The sequence below is a fragment of the Dipodomys merriami genome, unplaced genomic scaffold, assembly GCF_024711535.1.
Source record: "Dipodomys merriami isolate MVZ:Mamm:240054 unplaced genomic scaffold, mDipMer1.0.p SCAF_20, whole genome shotgun sequence".
Taxonomy (NCBI): Eukaryota; Metazoa; Chordata; class Mammalia; order Rodentia; family Heteromyidae; genus Dipodomys; species Dipodomys merriami.
In genome coordinates this window covers 31,354,226-31,376,475 of record NW_027203382.1, presented here as the reverse complement: position 1 = coordinate 31,376,475, position 22,250 = coordinate 31,354,226, and the positions used below count along the sequence as shown (strand labels likewise).

The 22,250-nt window shown below is 40.4% G+C and overlaps 1 protein-coding gene across 1 annotated transcript in view; it reads right to left on the bottom strand.

Annotated features, from left to right (window-relative positions):
* LOC138833021 (ras GTPase-activating-like protein IQGAP2) overlaps nucleotides 1-22,250 on the bottom strand; it is a 258,468-nt gene that overhangs the window by 116,989 nt on the left and 119,229 nt on the right. Inside the window, exons 4-9 of the mRNA XM_070031378.1 lie at nucleotides 20,146-20,223; nucleotides 16,841-16,917; nucleotides 4,154-4,221; nucleotides 3,755-3,868; nucleotides 2,608-2,786; nucleotides 525-612 (exon numbers count right to left, since the gene is read on the bottom strand). Coding sequence (XP_069887479.1) covers nucleotides 525-612; nucleotides 2,608-2,786; nucleotides 3,755-3,868; nucleotides 4,154-4,221; nucleotides 16,841-16,917; nucleotides 20,146-20,223 — 604 coding nt within the window. The remainder of the gene's footprint in view (nucleotides 1-524; nucleotides 613-2,607; nucleotides 2,787-3,754; nucleotides 3,869-4,153; nucleotides 4,222-16,840; nucleotides 16,918-20,145; nucleotides 20,224-22,250) is intronic.

The following is a 22,250-nucleotide window of genomic DNA, read 5'->3' as shown; positions in this document are numbered from 1 at the left end:
TATATATATATATATTTTTTTAAAGACAAACTTTTGTGACTGCTCAGATACTCAGGGTCATAGAACTCAAACTGGCTTCATTAGCACTAAACCTGGCTAAGCTGTAAAAGAAGTCCTGTGAAATACAGACTAATTAGAGGGAAGAAATAATAGCGAAAGCATCCATATTATCTCTTATAATACCAATAGAATCGCATCACACGATTTACAGCAGTGAACTGTAATTTCTAAGTCATAGTCTTTTACTTGGGATCATTCAGTCTCAACCCAATAAGGGCAGATTCAAGATAAAGTGCAATGTGCCCAGGCTGGAACATGAAGGCAGAGTCAAAACAGAGACAAGGCAGAGACTTTGCCAAAGAAGACTAACTGGGAAACTGTCTAATACTGTACTGTAATTAAAAGCAACATTGACACTTACATTTTTTCATTGCATAAAGCAGTTTGGCAAGCACACAAATTGAAAGTTTTGCTGAAGTTCTGGCAGAGAAAGTTTGGGCCTTATAGAAATAGCCACTACTTACTGTTGACTGTATTGATGTTGCCTTGGATTTCTGCTTGTGTCAGCAGTTCTTCATATGCGTCTCTTTCTTCTTCTGAAATACAGCTATTCTGCAAAACACAGTCTTCACTGATTCCCGAGCTTCAAAAACATGTTTCCAAGGCGTGAAACTCAAAGAGCAATAGTGATAGAAGCAAAGTCACTGACTTCCTTTTGAACAAACACTTAGGAAACACCTGCTACGTGCCAGGCATTAGAGGAGCTATACTCAGCAGGGATTATAGAGATGAACTACAGACCCAGTAACTCTTTGAACAGGGATATTTCTAATGAGGAAAACGTTAGGTTGGGTCACTTAGTACTGCCAGTTTTAATAGATAAAACATTGTAATACATTAGCAATTTCGTTTGATTGATCTAACAAAAGCTGAGATAAGGAAATAGGATTAGACAGGAGAGTTTGGTCACACAGCTAAGCAGGTTGACCACTGAACCGAGTCTATGTCCAGAATGAGTCAAAGGATGGTAGGCTGTTTGGGCACTGTGACACATGTCTCTGGTTAATTCAGGAGGCAACAAAGCATCAGGGAAGGTTTTCAGGAGGATGATACCAGGTTTGAGTTAAAGATGACTATTGCAACCTCAAGCCCTGAGAGGGGTTGGCTTGGAGAATGCCAGGGAGCGGGGAGACCCCCACTCCCTCGTGGAAGGTAATCTTGTGATGGTGAGGTCTGGTGGGGCAGTGCTGGAGACAGGAGGCAGGGATGGAGTCTAATGGGCATGGGAAGGCAGAGGGGACATAAAGAGTTCTAGACTAGATGGTAGGGCGTCAGGGCTGAGCACATGGGTGAGAAGGGCGGTGTTCTTCTGTCATGGTGGAGTGTGAAGCCTGGGGGACATGGAAGACTGACGATAAAACCAAAAGGAAGCAGCAGAGGCCCATGGATGGGAGGAGCTCATATAGGTGATCGCTAATCGCTTCCACAAGTTGGAAGCTCAATGCAAGAAAAACTGAGCAGAGGTGAACGTCCAGCCTGGAAGAGACAGACATGAGTGGAAGAGAAGCCTAAGGGTGGGTGGCTGGGGGAAACCATGGCAACTGAGATGCACAGAAGCCAGGGGAGTAGAGAGGCTTAAGGCAGGTGTGGCCACTGGACTGGTGTTAGGGAAGCCAGGTGAAGAACAGCTGGTAAACAGTAGTTCCATTTAGTACTGCAGCCAGAGCTTAATGAGAAGCAAGTTGGTGCTTGAGCAGAAGTCCCGAATATAGACAAAGCTGGAAATGGCCAACTAAGCAGGAAGGCAAGCAATGTTCCTGGAGTATGGAGTAAGAATCAGGTCCAGGCTGAGTTTTGCAGGAAGGACATGCTCAGAGAAGGAGTGGTAGCTCCTGGGAAAATAGAGAGCCAGTAGACTAAAAACCTTCCATTTTAAAATCTATCACACTGAGTCGTTAACTTCTGTTCATAAATATAAGTCACTTGGCTAATACGGGGTCTGCAATGATGACAGGCAAGAAATGATGTATGCTGCCCTCGCTAAGTTTCCTGGACAGGTGGCTCTGCTTATGATGTGACCTTTAATATTTGTCTATCTAATCATGTTACATAGTGTATGGACTTACTGTACCCTTAGATTTCATCCAAATCACTAGCCTACGGCTCTAGAAACTATAGCCAGTTGATTTGAAAGTATTACTTTTATTAGTTTTTATGGTTTTTGTTTCTGTTGGTGTGTGTGTATGTGTGTATGTGTATGTATGTAACACATGGGCTTGCATGTGCATGCAAGCTGATACTAGAGGCTTAAATTTAAGGCCTTGTGCTCTTGATTGGCTTTTTTTTTTTGCTCAAGGCTGGTGCCCTACCACTTCAGCCAGACCTCCACTTCTGGCTTTTTATGGTTAGTTGGAGGTAAGAGTCTCTCAAGATTTTTCTGCCTGGGCTGGCTTCAAACTGTGATCTTCAGATCATAAGTAGCTAGGATTACAGGCTTGAGCTATTAGCGCTTGGTGATCACATTTAATATCAATCAAGGCTTTTCAAATGAGTAAATTACAATCATCACAGTCATTGTTGTATGTTTTAGAGAATTTAATTAGGTACCTTCAGCCTTGCATTTTCCTCTTTATTCTTTTTGGCTTCCCAAAGTTCCTTCTGATATTTTTGGGCCAAGCTGTCATCCACGCAAGTTAAAACTGCGTTTGGGTTTCTTAGTGTTACAATGGTCTGCTCCGCCACTCCTTTTTCGATAGCTTCATTGATGGCTATTACTGCAGCATGCACTGAGAGAAAGAGAAACAACACATGGTTTCTAAGCAGCAAAAGACACCACGCATAGCTGCACTGATGTACATGAGGATAGTGCAGTTCTGCTTTCTTCCTTGGTTTCCATGGATGCTATGAAGGACTTTGACACACCACGAAGCCCTTGACAAGCTCTCCACCAGCCTGTCTAGTCCTGATCCCAACATCTCTTAATTATTTATTCAACTGTTTATTTATTCAACTTTTACTGACTGACTAAAATGAACCAGGCACTGTGTCAACCACTGTGGGGCCTTGCTCTGTGGTTAGGGATCTTTTTGTTGTTGTTGTTTTATTTAATTAACTTATGTATTTTTGCTGGTACTGGACTCAGTACTGAACTCAGGGCCTGGGCACTGTTCTTTAGCTTCCTTCCTCAAGGCTGGAACTCTACCACTTGAGCTCCATCTTCACTTCCAGCTTTTTGGTGATTAAAGCCAGCTAGAGCTGGCTTTGAACCTCAGTCTTCACATCTTCATCTCCTGTGAAGCTAGGGTTACATGTGTGAGCCACCTGCACCCAGCCCAAGGACAGTTTTAAAGAAACAAATTGGTTCCAAGAGATACTCATAATTTACCTTGCAATGCTAAAAGTCTTAGGGCAATGCACCTTACTACTAACATCTAAAGACACAGGAAGTAGAGAAGACTCTGGAGAATGAAGATATTCCTGAAATTTCTTAAGTCATCTTGCACAAAAGGGTATCTAAAGTAAAAAAAAATCAGTTATCTTCTGATATCCTTAAATGAACGATCTAAAACTCAAAACCTTTCAGGGTCCATTAAATACTCTATTTCATGTAATTAAAGTCAGTCAAAAATATATGTAAGTTATGCATAAATGGCAAGTTTTTTTTTTCAGTACCAGGGTTTGAACTAAGAACCTCACACTCAGTCCTGCTGAGCTATGCCTTTAGTCCACAAGTTTGGGTTTTAAACAGACTTACATGCAGCTTCGTCCACAGACAGTTCATTGGCTAGAATACCACCTATTTTGCTGAAAGATGGCATCTGTATTCCATACTTCTCCAGTTCTTTCCTCATGTTACTGATTTCCTCCTCTAAGAGAACAACAACAAAATCAAAGGAGATCACAGGTAAGGAGATAAAGGTGTGCTGAGAAAGGCCTTCCTCAGACAGGAAGAGTCCTAGGAGCAAGCAAGCCTGGGCTTCTCATTTTACAAACATGAGGGAAGGACCTAGGTAAGTACAAATAAGGCAGGAAAGTTTTCTTGTCAATGTAGTGAGAGAAAGGAAACTAACTGCATCAAAAGGAGAAAAGGTGGCACTGGTACATTTTAAAGTCCACTTGTTTAATAGAGAATTAGAAAGCCAAAGGTCAGTACCTGTGAAGTCCACTTTGCCCAGCAAGTCCTGGATCTGGGGTGCGATTCCTAGTTTGAATAGATATAAACTGAAAGATAAAAGATAACACTATCAGAAACTCTACTGTAGCAAATCTTAAAACTACACATTATCTAAGTGACTTAGAAGTTCTTTCAACGAGGCAAGACCTAAGGGATGATCAAATTGAGTGTATTAATTTCACAGATGAGGAACATACAATCCTGAGGTAGAAGACTTGCTGATGGGCAGGACCAGAGCTCCAGTCAAAGCTACAATGACTGATTCTGCAGGATGCAGGCTTTCCTTAGTCAACCACTCTGAGTCCATTCATAAAGAGAACAAGAAACACAAATGTGCAAGAAGTCAGGGAACAGATGCAGTCAATATCTCTGTGCAGCTTCCTTACATGATTCTCATTTGGTTGAAAGTGAAGCTGGAAGTACATTTTGATTTTCAGTTACTCTAAATAGTCGTTTTGCACTTCCTAAAAAGCAACAGTGACAGAACTATTGATGATAAAGATCAATTATGATGTGAACATACTACTAAATAGAAAATAGAGATCAAATGGTTTATGTTGAGAAATAAATGTCCTAAAACTTGACATAAGGACTTGAAGGATGACAACTAAATGCTATCAAAGAGAAATGGTTCTGTGCTTTGAGATTTATGAAGATTCAGTCCAATCATGGTTCCATACATATTTGTCCTATCTTCTTTTGCCCCAAGACTGATTGTAGCAACCATCTTAAAAATCTTTCACAGCCAGGCACTGGTGGCTCACACCTGTAATCCTAGCTACTCAGGAGGCTGAGATCTGAGGATCATGGTTTAAAGCATGCCAGGGCAGGAAAGTCCGTGAGACTCTTATCTCCAGTAAACCACTAGAAAACTGGAAGTGGTACTCTGGTTCAAGCGGTAGAGCGCTCACCTTGAGCTGAAGAGCTGAGGGATAGCACCCAAGCCCAGAGTTCAAGCCCCACGACCGAAAAAAATCCTTCACTCACAATTCTAGTCGATGTTGATAAGTTTATAATTTATATTATTCAAAGTCAGAAATTATACAATGATATATGTGGGAAATTAATGTAAGCATGATTTTGATGGTTTGAATATTTCAAGAGGGCCACTTCAGGTATTAGAGATGGACCTCAGTTTATAAAATATATGAAATTTCATTACAACATATTAAGAAGAGCTCAAGCCTTCTTAGTTTGCTTCTTAAAGCAAACTCTTAAAATGTCATTTGCATTGAAATGGAATTTGTTTGTTCATAATTTCTGAAAAAATTTCAAGAACATGGTAAGAACAGAAAACATGAGAGATTCATGATTTAAAAATTACATAGGGGCTGGGAAGGTGGCTCAGGGGTAGAGTGGTTGCCTCGCATACATGAGGCCCTGGGTTCGATCCTCAGCACCACATAAGCAGAAAAAAGCAGAAGTGGCGCTGTGGCTCAAGTGGTAGAGCGCGCTAGCCTTGAGCTGAAGTGCTGAGGGACAGCGCCCAGGCCCAGAGTTCAAGCCCTACGACCGACCAAAAAAAAAAAAAAAGTTACATAGGATATCATAGGTAAGCTGAGAGTTGTGGGATACACCTGTAGTCTCAGCAGAGACAGAGGCCAAGGAGGAGGCTGCAATGCTTGATAAGGAATGTACTCAGTATCTTGCATGTAATTGTAACCCCTCTGTACAGTATGTTCACAAAAAATAAAAATAAAAAAAAAAAAGAATTGCTTGAGCCTGGAGTTCAAGGCCACCCCTGGTAACATACTGAGACCTGCTCCAATAAACCACCAGAAAACCAGAAGTGGCACTGTGGCTCAAGTGGTAGAGTGCTTGCCATGAGCTGAAGTGCTGAGGGACAGCGCTCAGGCCCAGAATTCAAGCCCCACAACCACCACCACCAACAACAAAAGGGCTTATATCAGGGGCTTAGCATATGTCAGAGCTTAGGTTTGATCTCTAGCAATTCTCTCTGTCCCTCTCTGTTTTTTTAGAACAGGATAGGATGCAGTAGCAAATGCTTGTAATCCTAACATTCTGTAGGTTGGGACAAGGAGATCATTGTCAGGCCAGCTTGGACAATGTAGCAAAACTGACTTTAAAACAAACAAAAACTAGAAAGAAATACAAACCATCACCCAGAATTAAGCATAATTTATATATTTATAAATTATATATATATATATATTATTAGTTTATTTATTTGGTGTGGGTCCTGGGCCTTGAACTCAGGGCCTGGGTGCTGCCCCTGAGCTTCTTTTGCTCAAAGCTAGCACTCTACTGCTTGAGCCACAGTACAACTTCTGGCTTTCTCTGAGTAGTGGGAGATAAGAATCTTATGAACTTTCCTGCTCAGGTTGGCTTCAAACCTTTACCCTCAGATCTCAGACTCCTGAGTAGCTGGGATTAGAGGCATAAGCCACCAGTACCTGGTGATACATTGTATCTTGGCCTCAAGGAACTGATCAATACACAACAGGTGCCATATCTTTTGGCCTCCATGAGTGAATCCTGTAGGGCACTGGGAGACTCTGCAGGGGGACTATTTCAGTATCTATGGCTCCAAGGGGCAGGGAGAGGCATTAGATGGGGCCAAGAGGTTGTTAAGCCAAGAAGGCTCAATCATTTCACAGCATCCACATCATCACCTGACTTGCCAAAGAGAAGTTTCTAGACAGCTATGTAGACGACCTTGTGGCAGGTCTAAGTGCCATCCTGTGAGGACCAAACACACCTGATGCTATCCCTCCCACTCTGGGCTCCCTGGCTGTCTCCTCCTCCTCAACACCAATAGGCTGAGATAAAGCTGAACCTAAGAATCCCCGTTGGGCACCGCCTACCCAGCCATCCAGCTGTGTGCATACCATTTCCTTGTCACACTTTCCACTTCAGAACATTATTGATGAGTACTTTCCCAACTGGATGGTATCAAGGCTCGCACTCCACCACCTTGGCCACAGCTCTGCCTCCAGCTTTTTGATGGTTAAAGGTAAAAGTCCCATAGACCTTCTAGTGCCCAAACTGACTTTGAACCACAATCTTTAGATCTCAGCCTCTGGGATTACAGGTGATGAGCCATTCTGGGCACTGGTGGCTCATGCTTGTAATCCTAGCTGTAATTCTAGAAGGAGACTGAGCTCTGAGGATTGAAGTTTGAAGCCAACCTGGACAAGAAAAGTCCCTGATACTCTTATCTCTAGTTAATCAGCAAAATGCCAGAAGTGGAGCTGTGGCTCAAGGGACAGAGAGAAAAAGCTAAGGGACAATGCCCAGGCTCTGAGTTCAGGCTTCAGTATAAATACACATACGTAAGAAAATAAGAATAAACAATCAAAAGTTTTTTCATAGATTTGTATCTCCCTCCCCTTTTCTCCAAATTCCAATGTATACCTGAGCTAACTCACAAAGAAAATTATAAAAATTTAGTAAGAAAATATGAAAGCTGTGTATGTGTGTGTGTATGTCAAGTGGCAGAGCACCTATGTAGCAAATATAAGTCCTTAAATTAAAACAACCCATCAGAAAAAAAAACAGAAAAAAATTACAGGAAAACTGAAGGAGACAGCCCTAAAATGTCTTCTTACAAATTTTACATCTATTTCAAGTACTTATTGCACTCATTTCAATGTCTATTGCCATGTGAATATCTTGTTAAAGTTTCAGTATACTTTTAAACTAACAATTTTATATCAAAGTTGAAACTACATAGTATCTACTACCTTTTTTCCATTTTTTATTGTGATTAAGTGGTTACATCATTTCCCAAATTTCACAGTATTGTGGGATAGTGATGCTGTTAAAGTCACAAACACATTCTAACTTTCCTGGAGCAAATTGTCTATCATAGTCTATAACATTTATGAGTTCTATGAGCTTTGCAATTATTTCTTCCACATTGGGTGATATGTACATTTCTTTTGTTTTGCATAGCGTCAGCTGTTCCCTCTTTCCCACTTGTTCCCTCCCTCCCATCGCTGCCATTGAGTTGCTTAGTTCATTTTGATCAATGTCCAGTGCAGCTGATGGTCCTGCTGTTGTATGTTTTCCCCTGATTCCCTCTAGTTCTGTGTCGTCCTCCCGGTTTGCCTCTGGTGTGCACATATATACCATATATGTGATCAGCAACATGGGGTTATTTAATAGTGATTCGACCAGATGAGTGGAAATCCTTTGTTTCTTAAGTCTTGTTAATTTTGCCATATCACTTACATTTTTGGATTTAACATCCACTTATCAGGGAGACCATGTACCGTTTATCTCTTTGCTCTTGGCTTACCTCGCTCAACATGATTTCTTCTAGCTCCATCCATTTCCCTGCAAATGCCATTGTTTTGTCCTTTCTAATGGCTGTATAATATTCCATTGTGTATAGATACCACAATTTTTGGATCCGTTCATCTATGGTGGAACATCTGGGCTGTTGCCATATCCTGGCTATTATGAATAGTGCTGCAATAAACATGGAGGTGCATATGTCCTTGTATACTGGTTCCTGTTGTTCAGTGTAGATTCCTAGAAGTGGTATGACTGGGTCATAAGGGAGGTCAATATTTAGCTTTCTGAGGACCTTCCAGACTGCTCTCCATAGTGGTTTCTACTAACTTTCTTAAAATTCCACTTCCTTCCCTATGTACTTGTGATCTCGAATTATAATACATGTCCCCTTTTTTTTTTCTGGTGCTGTTCATGTTTGAATTCAGGGCCTTGTGCTTGCTAATCAGGTGTTCTACCTCTTAGTTCACTCTATCATCCCCTTTGTGTATTGGTTATTTTTGAGATAGGATCTTCCTTCATTCCCTGGGGTTGGTCTATGCTGTGTGACCTTCCTGTGTGTGTATTATCCTTTGTACTGGGATGACAGGCATGCACTACTGTGCCCAGACATTGTGTTTTCCCACAGCTTAAGATGGCAGACACCTGTGACTGTGCTCAGACACTGGATGAGATGGAGTCTCATTTACTGTTTTGCTCATGCTTGTCTCATACCACAAATAGCTCAAACCACTTCCCAAATAGCTGAGATTAAAAGACTGAGAAACAACATCTGGCTAATAAAAGCATCAGACTTCCATAAAACACAGCATTAGCTAAGGTGTATGCCTGTAGTTCCAGCTACTAGGGAGGCTGAAACAGGAGGATCACTTGACCCTAGAAGTCTGAGTCAAGATTATGACTCAAAACCCAAATAAAGAACAGGTTTGTTGGCAAAATGAAAGAAAATGTTTCTATTAAACAAATGTATTACTACTACTACTACTACTACTACTACTACTATTATTGCCATTTTAAAGAGTGCCAGGGGCTGGTGGCTCACGCCAGCTTCCTAGCTTCTCAGGAGGCTGAGAGCTGAGAATTGAGGTTCAAAGCCAGGATAGCAGGAAAGTCTATGAGATTCTTGTTTCCAATGAGCCAGCAAAAAGCCAGAAGTAGAACATTGAACAAACAAGCTCAGGAACAATGCTTAGGTCTTGAGTTCAAGGACTGCACAAAAAAGTGTTGACTTTTGTTTTTAGTAATAAAGAAATTAGGTGGCAATTTCCAACTTTCTACTTCTCCATTGCATAGTGTAGTATTAAACTAAATTTTCCAATAAGAAAAGATCCTGGATTAACTAAAGTCACCACAAGGTGGTGCTGGGAAGTTAACTTGTTGGATAGAAGGGTAGGCTTTAAAACTGAAATTTGAGATTTTTTTTCGTGGGCAAATACAGATCAAGTAGTTATTTCACATGTGCCTCCACAACCTAATTTACTAAAAATGTTCTCTTAAATCAAGACATACTTTCAATTTAGATTTAATTCTTAAAATGTATTGTACTAGATGCTGAAATTTAATGTTACCTTAAAAACAAATTACTTCCCATGGATGTGGGATTTAAAGTCAATCACTGGTGCTTCCTACAAGATTATTCCAAGGAGCAAATTTGTTCATCCACAAATCGTATTTACCCAGAATTCCCATGTCAAAAAGAAGCATCCACACCAAACTTTTCCTTCCCAAGCTTTTAAATTCAGATTAGGCCATCCATTACCTGAAGTACACAGGAAATAAAGATATTTAAAAATCTCTGAAGTATAAGGAAAAAAAATCCCACAATTGCATATGGCTTCTCAACTCTGAACTTACTAGCACAATAGTCAACACAAAAGGCTGGACTTACTTCTTCAGAAACCCTAGAATGAATGACAACATTGCTTCCTGCATCTAAGCAAGCACTTGGTATGAAGGAGGGAGTCTCGTCACCCCCAAGGGTATAACGCACCTGGGTTTCTGACTCAGGACTCCCTGAGGCTAAACCTCATTGACCCAGTTCCTCTGGTCACACAAATAATATCAGTTAAAGTCTGGGAAGTAATGAAGCTTTTTCCTACTATTTTCAATATAGACATCAAAAGGTTCTGTGGCAATGCAATGCAAACTTAAAAGGCAGGACCTGGCTGCTTTCTGTGCTTCTGGATCCCATCACATGCAGCCTATTTGGGGCCATAACATGTGGGATGAATGTCTGTAAATGAAAGCCTCGTGGCAGACCAGAAAACAATAGAATTGCAATCAGAAACAACTCTGGCTCCTGGTCTCAAGACTAGCAAGAACTCGATGTGTGACACTGACAGGCCATGGAACCCAAGCTTCTATTCCTTCATGGTCTACATGAAAAGAACTTCCTCAGGACCTAGCTACTCAGGAGGCTGTGGGCTGAGGACCATGGTTTGAAGCTGGCTTGGGCAAGAAAGTCTGAAGGATTCTTATCTCTACTTAACCAGCATAAAGCCAGAAGTGGAGGTGTGCCTCAGGGGCAGAGCACCAGACTTGAATGGAAAAAGCCAAGTGAGAACATGAGGCCCTGAGCTCAAGCCCAGTACTGGCACCAAAAAGGAGGAGGAAGAGGAAGAGGAGGAAGAAGAGGAGGAAGAAGAGGAGGAAGAGGAGGAGAAGGAAGAAGAAATTAATTTTGTTCTTGGTTAAGTAAACAGACTTAAGTGAATACTTGGTTACATGTACAAGAATGTTGTTATTCAGAGAAAGGTAATCATTCGTAAATAACTACTTGTTTTTGATTTTAGAAAGGGGAATGTCATAGAAACATAAGGAGTTAGTTTCTTTTGTCTGGCACCAAAAAGGAGGAGGAAGAGGAAGAGGAGGAAGAAGAGGAGGAAGAAGAGGAGGAAGAGGAGGAGAAGGAAGAAGAAATTAATTTTGTTCTTGGTTAAGTAAACAGACTTAAGTGAATACTTGGTTACATGTACAAGAATGTTGTTATTCAGAGAAAGGTAATCATTCGTAAATAACTACTTGTTTTTGATTTTAGAAAGGGGAATGTCATAGAAACATAAGGAGTTAGTTTCTTTTGTCTATAACAGTAAAGTACTTGATTCTGTATTACACATACCATTGGAACTATATACCAGGAACTCTGTAAGCTAAGTAGTCCCCCAAACAAATGAAGTATCCCAAGGTAAGAAAAGACTATAGGAAAAGACCATATGTATGTATGTATGTATGTATGTATGTATATCTCTTGAGGTGGAAAGAGTCTGTCCTCAATGGTCACACTTAATAACCAAGAAGAGAGAGGGGACCCAGAAATATAACCTGAGATGATAAATCAGTCAAATGACCTAAGGAGCATTGAGTAGAGTCAATCGTTGGTCTCCTGGGAGACTGAAACATCTAGAAAATCCAACTAATTTCAAGAAAAAAAAAGAAAAGAAAAAGGCATACATAAGCTTTTAATAATGTTAACAGGTCAGGTCAATACATCATAGTGACAGGACAATGGATTGTATAATACTGGCCAAGCAAAAGCTTTGGGAATAAATCACTGCAGGGTGAAGGGAAGGGAATGGACTGTAAATAAAATCTCTACCTCAAAGCCATGTACTTTAAAAATAACAACAACAACAATAATAGTAATGATAGTAATAATAAAAAGATCTGACTGATTTAACAAGTGAAGTTGAGCCCGATGTTGGTGGTGCAGGTCTGACTTGCTTTGGATAAAGAGCCCAGGTGGCCTATATGAATGGGCCAGAAACCTGAAGGGATGCCATTTTGTTTCTGATGATGCTCTGGGAAGTAACTGGTATAACAGCCCTAAGACAAGAAAAAAAATAGTGTGTACTAAGGAAGACATAAAGCCAGGAGCTGTTGGTTCACCCCCATAATCCTAGCTACTCAGGAGACTAAGATCTGAGGATCTCTATTCAGAGCCAGCCTGGACAGACAAATCCAAGAGGTTCTTATCTCCAATTAAGCAGCACAAAATTCAGGAGTGGAGGTGTGGCTGAAGTGGCAGAGTGCCAGCCTTGAGCAAAAACAAAAATCAGAGTTAGAATCTGAGGCCCTGATTTCAGTATGGACACACACACACACACACACACACAATGAAGATATGAATGAAACTTGCAGTCTAGATTTTTCAGAATAGGTCTCAGTATGGGAAGTGTGGGAAATATATTCCAGCACTTATTTCATTTACTCTGTAAGGTGTCTGAAGGAAATCATGTTGATTTTTAAAAAAATTACAGATACTGTTTAGAGATATTTAACTTTATAAGTAATGTTTAAACATTTCACAGACGTTTGATGTCATTTATTATACCTCTTTAATAAACCTGGAACTAAAAAAGGTAGTTTTCTTCATATGTAAGTCTCAGGCCATTAAAGAAAAAAGGCTGGTATAATAATCACTTCAGCACGGCTCTCACATCTTGAACCAGATCTTTTTCACTGTGCAGGCTGCAGACATTCCAAAAGAAGCCACGAAAGGAAAACAAGCCATATACAGATTTTAAATCCAAAGACACCAAAATAGTAGCAGTGGCTTCTCTGTGGTTTTGAGATAGTGGGTATTTTCACTTTTACTTTGGCATTCTTTCCAAATTCCCCACAATGAGCCTAAGAAAAAGATAAACATTTTCTTGCAAAGAAAATAAGACCACCCACCAAGAAGGTGAGTCTCTGAGCACTAGATGTGGTGGCACCACCAAGCTCACCTGGCAAAGCCACTGGTGAGAATGGACAAAGGGAGTGAAGGAACAAATAAGATACCAGAATGAGAAGTGGGCAGGAAAAAGGAAAGCAGACATGGTAGGAAGGAAGAGTAGGAATTAGGGGATCTTGGTTGCTAAGTCCAAAGCAGGCTGACTGGGATGAGGAGACAAGTTTGGTCAATGCTGAGAGACAGCTGACTTTGTAGATCAATTGGGCCTACAGGCTGGGGCAGGAAGAAGGTTGTGCCTGGCAAGACTAACTGCCTGGGGACCCTTTTTCTCCTGGTTCCTGAGCTATAATTAGAATCTCCCACCTGCTGAATTGTCTCCCAGGTAATGACAACTCTACCCCTGCAATGCTGTGGTAGTCAAGCCAGGTTACCATAGCCAGAGATATGTGCTCATTTCCAGCATCATGGGCAAACTATACAGCCAGGGCAAAGCCACTCGCTGGCCTGACTCTGCTACTCAGCCTCCCAAAGTGTCTTGTCCACAGAGCAGAATATTTGCCTCACGTGAGAGACAGCCCAGCAGAGAAGAGTTTGCATAGAGAAAACTTGAGATGCACTTGGGATTTCTCCACTCCATCCTGACAGGCAGCCATATCATATGGCAGAACAGAGGAACATGAAGAATCTCCTAAGGAATGTTAGTTACTACATAAACATTGCTGGCAAAGGCAGATCATCCTCATTATGGTCAGATCTGGTAAATGGCATGACCCATGACACGTCTCCTTTTACAGTGGAGACATCCATGATGAATGAGAATCAGGGACCATTCCCCCTCCCCCCAAAATCACAGTAACATGTGCATAACGAGGCAAAAATAAGCAAGAAGTTGCTCTTTGTTTACTAAGCTATCCAAGCCATTGTTAAAACCCTGGCAAACAGACATGTGTAAACCTCCCTGCTGGTCTGTGGTTAGAACAGTGATATCACCAGAAAGGAACTTAGCACACCATTTCTTCATATGCTGTATAATCTTAATGTCCCAGGTGTCTGCTTCAGAAAATCCATTTAAGCTTACATTAAAATACTCCATTTGTAGAGTTGGAGACTAGCATTATGACACATGGCTATGATAATGGTATTAATAAATGGGGGCTGGCTTAGCAGGTCACAAATGTGGTAGTAACGGGAGTGTTAAGTGATTACTGTAAGCCCTGGAAAATATTTGATAAAGAGCATTAGAAAAACCAGACTGAAAATATTTCTTGAAATGAAAAGCTTTAGAGCCAAATTTGGTAGTATATGCCTGCAATCCCAGCTACAGGGAGACACAATGAGAAGGATTATAGTAGTCTGGGCCCATACCTGGGCAAAAATTTGAGACTTTATCCAACTAATAACTTTAAAAAGCAAAAAAAAAAAAACCAAAACAAATGAACAAAAAAGGATGAGGGTAATGGCTCATATGGAGGAGTGTCTGCTTAACAAGTGTGAAGTCCTGAGTTCAAACCTTAGTTACTCCCAAATCAAACATCCAGTTTTAGAAAGCCTGCTGGTTTAGAAGGCAAATACAGAAGGGGTGTTTCTCCCAAGTTAGAAATTCTAAGTTATTAGAATAAAAAATATATAAGCCCAGTACGGTCACACATGACTATCATCTCAACACTCCAGAGACAGAGGCAGGAAAATCGTGAGTTCTATACCAGCCTGGGCTGGTTGTCATGGATTTAAAGCCACCCTAGGCTAGCAAAATCCTAGCAAAGGCAACTGTATTTGGTCTGTATTTCTACTTGCTTTCATATTCTGAACAGTCTCTTAAGTACTGAAGGAGAGAAGAAGTCAAATTATATACAATCAAGAATTTTCTCTAGAAGACCAGCCTTGTAAAGAATTATTATAGAGCCTTTTGTTTTGGAGAGGAAAAGAGCCAGGAAGAAGTTAATGTAAACCCCAAATGCAGAGAATTCTGCCAGGAAAATGACTTTAGTGATATAAACACAAGGCAGATGTTGTAGAAGGAATTCAAAATTACATTAGACATGAAGTCTTCCAGCCATTACCTGCGCACAGGCACCAGCCACAAGCTGTACATCTGGAACCATCTTTGTTACCTCTAGAAATCACAGCCATTCTGGGCTGACAACATAAAAACAGATGAGGAACTAACAGAATTTTATCAAAAATCACTTAAAAAAATGAATTGGTCTTTAAAAAACATAAAAGCAACTTTTGTATTCTGTTCTTTTCCTAAAGAGTATATGTTCTACTGAACAGAAAGCCAAAAGTAACTATTGTTACAGTGGATTGTGTTCTCTCTCTCTCTCTCTCTCTCTCTCTCTCTCTCCCCCCCCTGCCACCCCCCCTCCCTTCTTCCTTTTCTCTCCCTCCCTTTCCCTCCTTCTCTCTCTCTTTCTCTTTCATACATATACTAGGACAATTCCCAGGGCCTCATTCATATTGCTAGACACGTGTTCTCCAAATTGATCCACGCCTCCAGTCCTTTTCCTTTTTAGTTTGTATTTCAGATATGGTCTCATGCTTTTGCCCTGGCCAGCCTTAGGCTGCAATGTTCCTTCCTCTACATTCCAAATCACTGGGTTTATAACTATGTTTATAAGTATATCTGGCCCTAGATCTTAATTGAACTAAAACACATTGATCATTTTGAGAATAATCACAGCAAGCCAGTCCCTGGTAGCTCATATCTGTATTCCTAGCTGCTTAGGAGGCTAAGATCTGAGGATTGCAGTTCAAAGCCAGATGGGCAGGAATGTCCATGAGACTCTTATCTCCATCACCCACCAGAAAACTGGAAGGGTGGGGTGTTCCAAAGTGGTAGAGTGCTAGCTTTGAGGAAAAGAGCTCAGGGACCACGCCCAGGCCTGGGATCAAGCCCCATGACCCATCAGGCAGGAAAATCTGTGAGACTCCTATCTCCAATTCATCATCAGAAATCCAGAAATGGAGCTCCAACTCCAGTGGTATAGCCCTAGCCATTAGCACAAAAGTTCAGGGACAGTGCTCAGTCCTTGAATTCAAGCCCCACAATCAGCACATATACACATACAAAACACACACATACAAAAAGAGTAATTAAAGTGAAAAATCACAATGTCTATCAAAGTTACTGATTTAAGTTACTAATTTGATACTTAAGCTATATTTGTAAATCAGATAATAATTTCAGAATGTAGTAACACATTAATAATGGATACCTGTAATTTTCAACTTAATTTTTCTCCTTACTTTAAAGGCCTTTCATTCATTTTCTGGCTTACTATGTTAAATCATACTTTAAAAAACTGGAACTGTATTTTTTGGTGCCATTTTTTTTGGTGTGCCAGCATTAGGGCTTAAACTCAGGCACTCATATTCTTACTTGGCTTTTTTACTCATAACTGGTGCTCTACCACCTGAGTTATGGCTCTATTTTCAGCTTTTTCCTGGTTAATTAGAGATAAGAGTTTCATATACTTTCCTACATAGGCTGGCTTTGAACCTTGATTCTCAGTTCTCAGTCTTCTGAGTAGTTAAGATTACAAGTGTGAACCACCGGGGCCTGATTTCAAGATGGTTTTTCTGTGGCAATTATTTTGTTTGAAACAGCAAGCTCAAAACGGAATGTAATAACAAATTGTTCAGTTTATAAAAGTCACTCAAGAGTTTTCATAAATTGACATTCTAGTTCTACTTAAATGAACTTCCTCAGGAGTATTTAAGTCCTAGTCTATTCCCACCTGAGTGCATGAATGCAGTATATCATTCTGGGTATGTTTTTCCGATCATAGACATCTGTTGTTTCTGGATAAAATATCTGGAAAATAAAACAGATAATGTGCTTATTATGTTTTTGCTTCACACAGTGATTTTAACTCCCCAGATATTCCTATTCTGATTGCTCTTATTTCTTAATTATGTGAACATAGAGGAACCCCTCAGTTTTGCTTCATCTTGCTCTACAGATGGACCAGTTCCAACAACCAATCCCCTTCCTGCCAATGCAGCCTCCTAGTGGCCAGGGGAGGGGTAGTGCTCACAGCCAACTATTCCTAGAGGCCAGCCTGAGCCCACAGTGATAGTGGCGTTGGTTCATTCTGTGCCCTCATTCCTAACCCAGCCAAAGCTCTCCTGGGTTAGGGAGGTGACCTTCCCGCAGCCACTTTATTTTTTCCATACACTGGTATATAGTTCTGCAAACATAATTTGTGTACATGCAGCATGCATGTACGTGTAACAGGCACACAAATGTAGCATGCACACATATGCAGACTTTTCCCTGCTTAAATAACACATTGTCACCAAATAAAATCTAGAAAGTACAAATAAAATCTAGAAAATATGAAAGAAAAACATCATCTCATCATCTACATTGGAAAAATTAGTATTCTACATTTCCTCTGATATATATATATATATACATATGCATATATACTTATATTCTCTATTATTTTATTTGTGTGTGAAAACAAAAGCATACTTAGTGTAAACAGTTTAAAACCTATGTAAAAGACTTAAGAGGGCCAAGTGCCAGTGGCTCATTCCTGTATTCCTAGCTACTCAGGAGGTTGGGATCTGAGAATCATGATTTCAATACCAACCCAAGCAGTAAAGTCTATTAGTGAGACTAATCTGCAATGAACTACTAAAAAGCCAGAAGTAGAGCTATGGCTCAAGGGGTAGAACAACCTCCTTGAACCAAAAAGATAAAGGAGAATGCTCTGGCCCTGAGTTCAAGCCCTAGTACTGGCATACATGCATGCACACATGCATGTGTGCGCGCGCACACACACACACACACACACACACACACACACACACACAAATGAAAAAAATTTAAAAGACTTAATAGAAGATGACTTCCTTCCATCCCCTTGATTCTCAAAGGACATTGCTTCTGGCAGATGCATAGGATTCTTTTATACTTCTGAACCAGAGCTTAACTGTTCCTCAGAGCTGAACATTAGTTTCAATCTCATTTTTTCCCCTTTATTTCAAGCCACTGCCAATGAACATCCTGCATTTTTTCTGAACATCTGATTTCTCCTTTGGAGTAATTACCTAAATATGTAATAACCAGACTGAAAGATCTTAACATTAGAGGCTTTTAATTCACATTCACATTATTTTTCCTAAGATGAAACTGTAAGTTTGATAAGAAGCAGAGTTCAGTGCATGTGTGTATGCACACCTGTGTACACACACACACACACACACACACACACACACACACACACACACACACACACACGAATACAAGAATAACTGGGTTTGATGCTTCTAATCCTAATTTAAGTGTTCTGATAACACTTGCTTTCAAGAAATATTTTTTTTACAATTTGACAGATAAATTAAGATCAAATCATGGATCTTATTTAAGTACTTGATACTTGAGTGCATGGGAAAAGCAGAGGAAAGAAAGAAGCAAAGTATCCTCTCACTACCAATATATACAGTTTCTGGCTGCTGTTTGTACCTGGGTCGTTTCACAGGGCTTTTCTGCTTCCCTTTGCACACATTTGCTGTCAACATGTGAGTGAGACAAGGCATCCCCGTTTAAAGATCTGTGTAAGCAGAGAACACCTGTAATCTCACCTCAGACCTTACTGTACTATAAGGACAATTCTCCCCAACCCCTGTTCTTCAAACAAGAATCTTCTCTATTTAGACTTGTCTTGAGAAATCTTCATCAGTATGTCTTTCTTCCCACAAAGAGATGGATCAGGCTATTTTATTCAACACTGTATCTCTAGCACCTAACCCAAGGTTGAGCACAAGCTAAATACTTAGTACTGATAAATGAAGGGACTCAGGGCAATCACATACATAGTACTCTCAAAATAACAAAACTACAGCAATGGAGAGTATATTATTATTGCTTCTCTGTATACTGTCTCTAATTTTTGTTTTATTTAATGTATGTGTGAAAACAAAAGCATACATAGCATAAACAGTTTAAAACCCACTTAAAAGACTTAAGAGGGCCAACTGCCAGTGATAGGGTAAGGGAAGGATTCAGTATAAAAGACTACTTCTCAGCTGAGTGCCTGGGGCTCACACTTATTATCCTAGCTACTCAAGAGGCTGAGACATGAGAATCAGTTTAAACCAGCCTTAGGCAGACCAATGTATGAGATTCTTATCTCTAACTATCCAGCAAAAATCCAGAAGTGAAAAAGCCAAGTAAAATCTTGAGGCCTTGAGTTCAGGCCACAGTACTGGCACAAAAAGAAAACGACCACTTCTCTCTCTGGTCGCTACAGTTCTTGATTGTGGTAGTGGCTACACCAATTCATTTGTGGGATACAACGACACAAACCTGCACACTCAGTAATCACAAACACATGGATCTACAATTGGTAAAAGCCTAGTAAGGTCTGTAGTCTAGTGTCCATCATCTGCCCAATGTCAATTTAGTATTGTACCTCAGTTATCAGAGGCACTATGGGTGGAGAGAAGCCAAGGGAAGCAGTCACACATATGTACTATTTTTGTAACTTCCTGTGATTCTATAATCCTTTCGAAATGGGCTTAAGAAATAGCTCTGCCATTCCTATCAAATGTAATTTCCTCATTTCCTTTGACTTTAACAAGCACTGGGTGTACGGAATGAACTTTACTTGGGAGATCTATTTCAGGAGTAAGAGCTACAATCCAGACATCTTTAAATTTTAAAGTGATAGTATGATTTTATAGTAATAACTTAGAATAGTGATTCAATAGTGGTGATACAATGAGACTTTGTAATTTCAAGTATAAACAACAACCCAACAAGGAGCACTGACCAACTCAATTATCTACTTGCTAAAGCTTGTTCTGACCTTGTTTTGCATCTACAATTTGGCCAGTCTGTTCTCAAGCTTTGCCCATCCCTTTCTGAGTTTTTGTCATGCATTTCTTTGTGTCCCTTTCAGAGCTTTCTTTAGTTCTCCTAGTTCTCAATCCCCCATTAGCAAAGCTTAGTGTACCAAACCTCTTTCATAGTAACGTTTCCATGAACTGCCTTCTTTCTCCCCAGTTCAGGAGCTGGTACATGAAGGCTTACCTTGGGTAGACCGATGGACTCCATGGCTCGTAACCACTGGACTGTGTTGTCTGTGTGTCGAAAATGAAGGCCAGACTTCTAAGGATAGGAGTGAAAAAGGGGAAACACAAAATGTGAGACATTTCTAAGAATTCTATTGCATCTGCAGGGTGCTTACTTGTATCTTTTGCAAGAATAGTTACTAATGCTCACATAAAACAAACAGATACAATAAAAAGACTAGATTATATCTCAGCCACATTCTAGCCACCTGTGGTGGCCCACGCCCGTTTTCATAGTTCACATGCTTCAGTAATTTTGAACTTGAATTTCAAATACTATTCAGTGTCTAGCATATGCATTAGGATGTCCTGGGAGATGTGTGTATATGAATAGGTGGACAAGCACATGCCAGCACATACACACTCGAGACTAAGTGTTTAGCTACCATGGCTGAGAATTCCAGCAATTTCTGAAAAAGCAGAATGTTTTAGAAGACTAAGGTTTTTGTTTGTAGAACATGAACATGTATTTCTACAGAAAACTTAGGAAAATACAAACTGAAAACACAAACCATTCCATAAATCAGATCCACTTAAAGTATATATTCCTCACAATTCAACCATAATTTTGGCCTTTTATAAGAAGCAAATCCCAACAGGTGTGTGTGTGTGTGTGTGTGTGTGTGTGTGTGTGTGCGCGCGCGCGCGCGCGCAAGCATGCACGCGCACACACACATGCAGGCATGCAATGGTACTGGGGATTGAACTCAGAGGCTGGGTGCTATCCCTTGCTTTCTCGCTCAAGGTTACCTCTACTTTTGGCTTTTTGGTGGTTAGTTGAAGATAGGAGTCTCAGGGACTTTCCTGCCCAGGCTGGCTTTGAACTATAACCCTCAGATCTCAGCTTCCTGAGTTGCTAGTATGCAGGCCATGAGCCACTGGTACATGGCAGTAGAAATGTTTTATAAGACATTTTTTCTGGAGGAAAAACACACTCTTTCAGTGTATACTTTCCACTAGCATAAAAGGCCTTAAGGTGATCTAATATTTTTCATTAATTAGATACATGGTACATTGTTACTTACTTAATACTTCATTTTAAATAAATGTACAAAAAAAGTAACTATAGCCTGGCACTGGTGGCTCACTTAGTGGTTCGCTGGTAGTTCCTAGCTACTTAGGAGGCTGAGAGCTGAGGTTTGAAGGTTTAAAGCCAGCCCAGGGAGGAATATCCATGAGAATCTTAATTCAATTAACTACCCAACAGCCAGATGTGGAGCTGTGGCAAGTGGTAGAATGCTAGCCTTGAACACAACAGCTCAGGGACAGTGCTCAGGGCCTCAGTTCAATCCCCACCTCTCTCTCACATACACACCCACACACACACACTATAGCAAGTTCCAACATATAACATCCATAATCACATTCAGGAAGTCTGGCTCTTCCCACCTCATTTGAACTTGTACAATTTCACAGTTAACTAAATAAAAGTTCTTTCCATTGCTGTTAGCATCATAAAATATAAGCAAATCAACACTTGATAAATGGTTATGCTTTTTGGATAGTGGTCACTATCTGCAATCTGATTATACATTTCAAGTACTTTGTAGAAATTATTCGTAATTTCCCCAATACTCTGTAAAGTAATTGCCATTTCTATTATTTAAAGATGAGGAAAAATAGGGGAGAAGAAAGGATGAAGTTATTTGTCTCAAGTTAAGTAGCTGTTTGTGACTCAGTTAGAATTCCAGAGGGGGTCTGTATTTATCTGAAAACCTTTTCTATGCTAGCATCCCTCACTCTGAGTGAGAACTGGGATCTAATGATTATTTTCAGAAGAAATAATGGAGGGAGAAGAAAGAAGGGAGGATAAATATAAAGATAACACCAAGAAGAGGGGCAGAGCATCTAACAGGGGCAGAACATTTAACAGGGGTGAGAAACATCTGGCTCCCAGACCCTATGACTAGAGTCATCTGGTACATCACTGAACAGATACGTATGCATCTCATCGACTGCCTATGGCCGTCTGCTTGTACTGATAATTTTATATGGCTGACAAATGATGTTCTAAATATCCAAATCATACTTGGATAAAAGAAAATGCAAGGAAAGAAAGGGTTT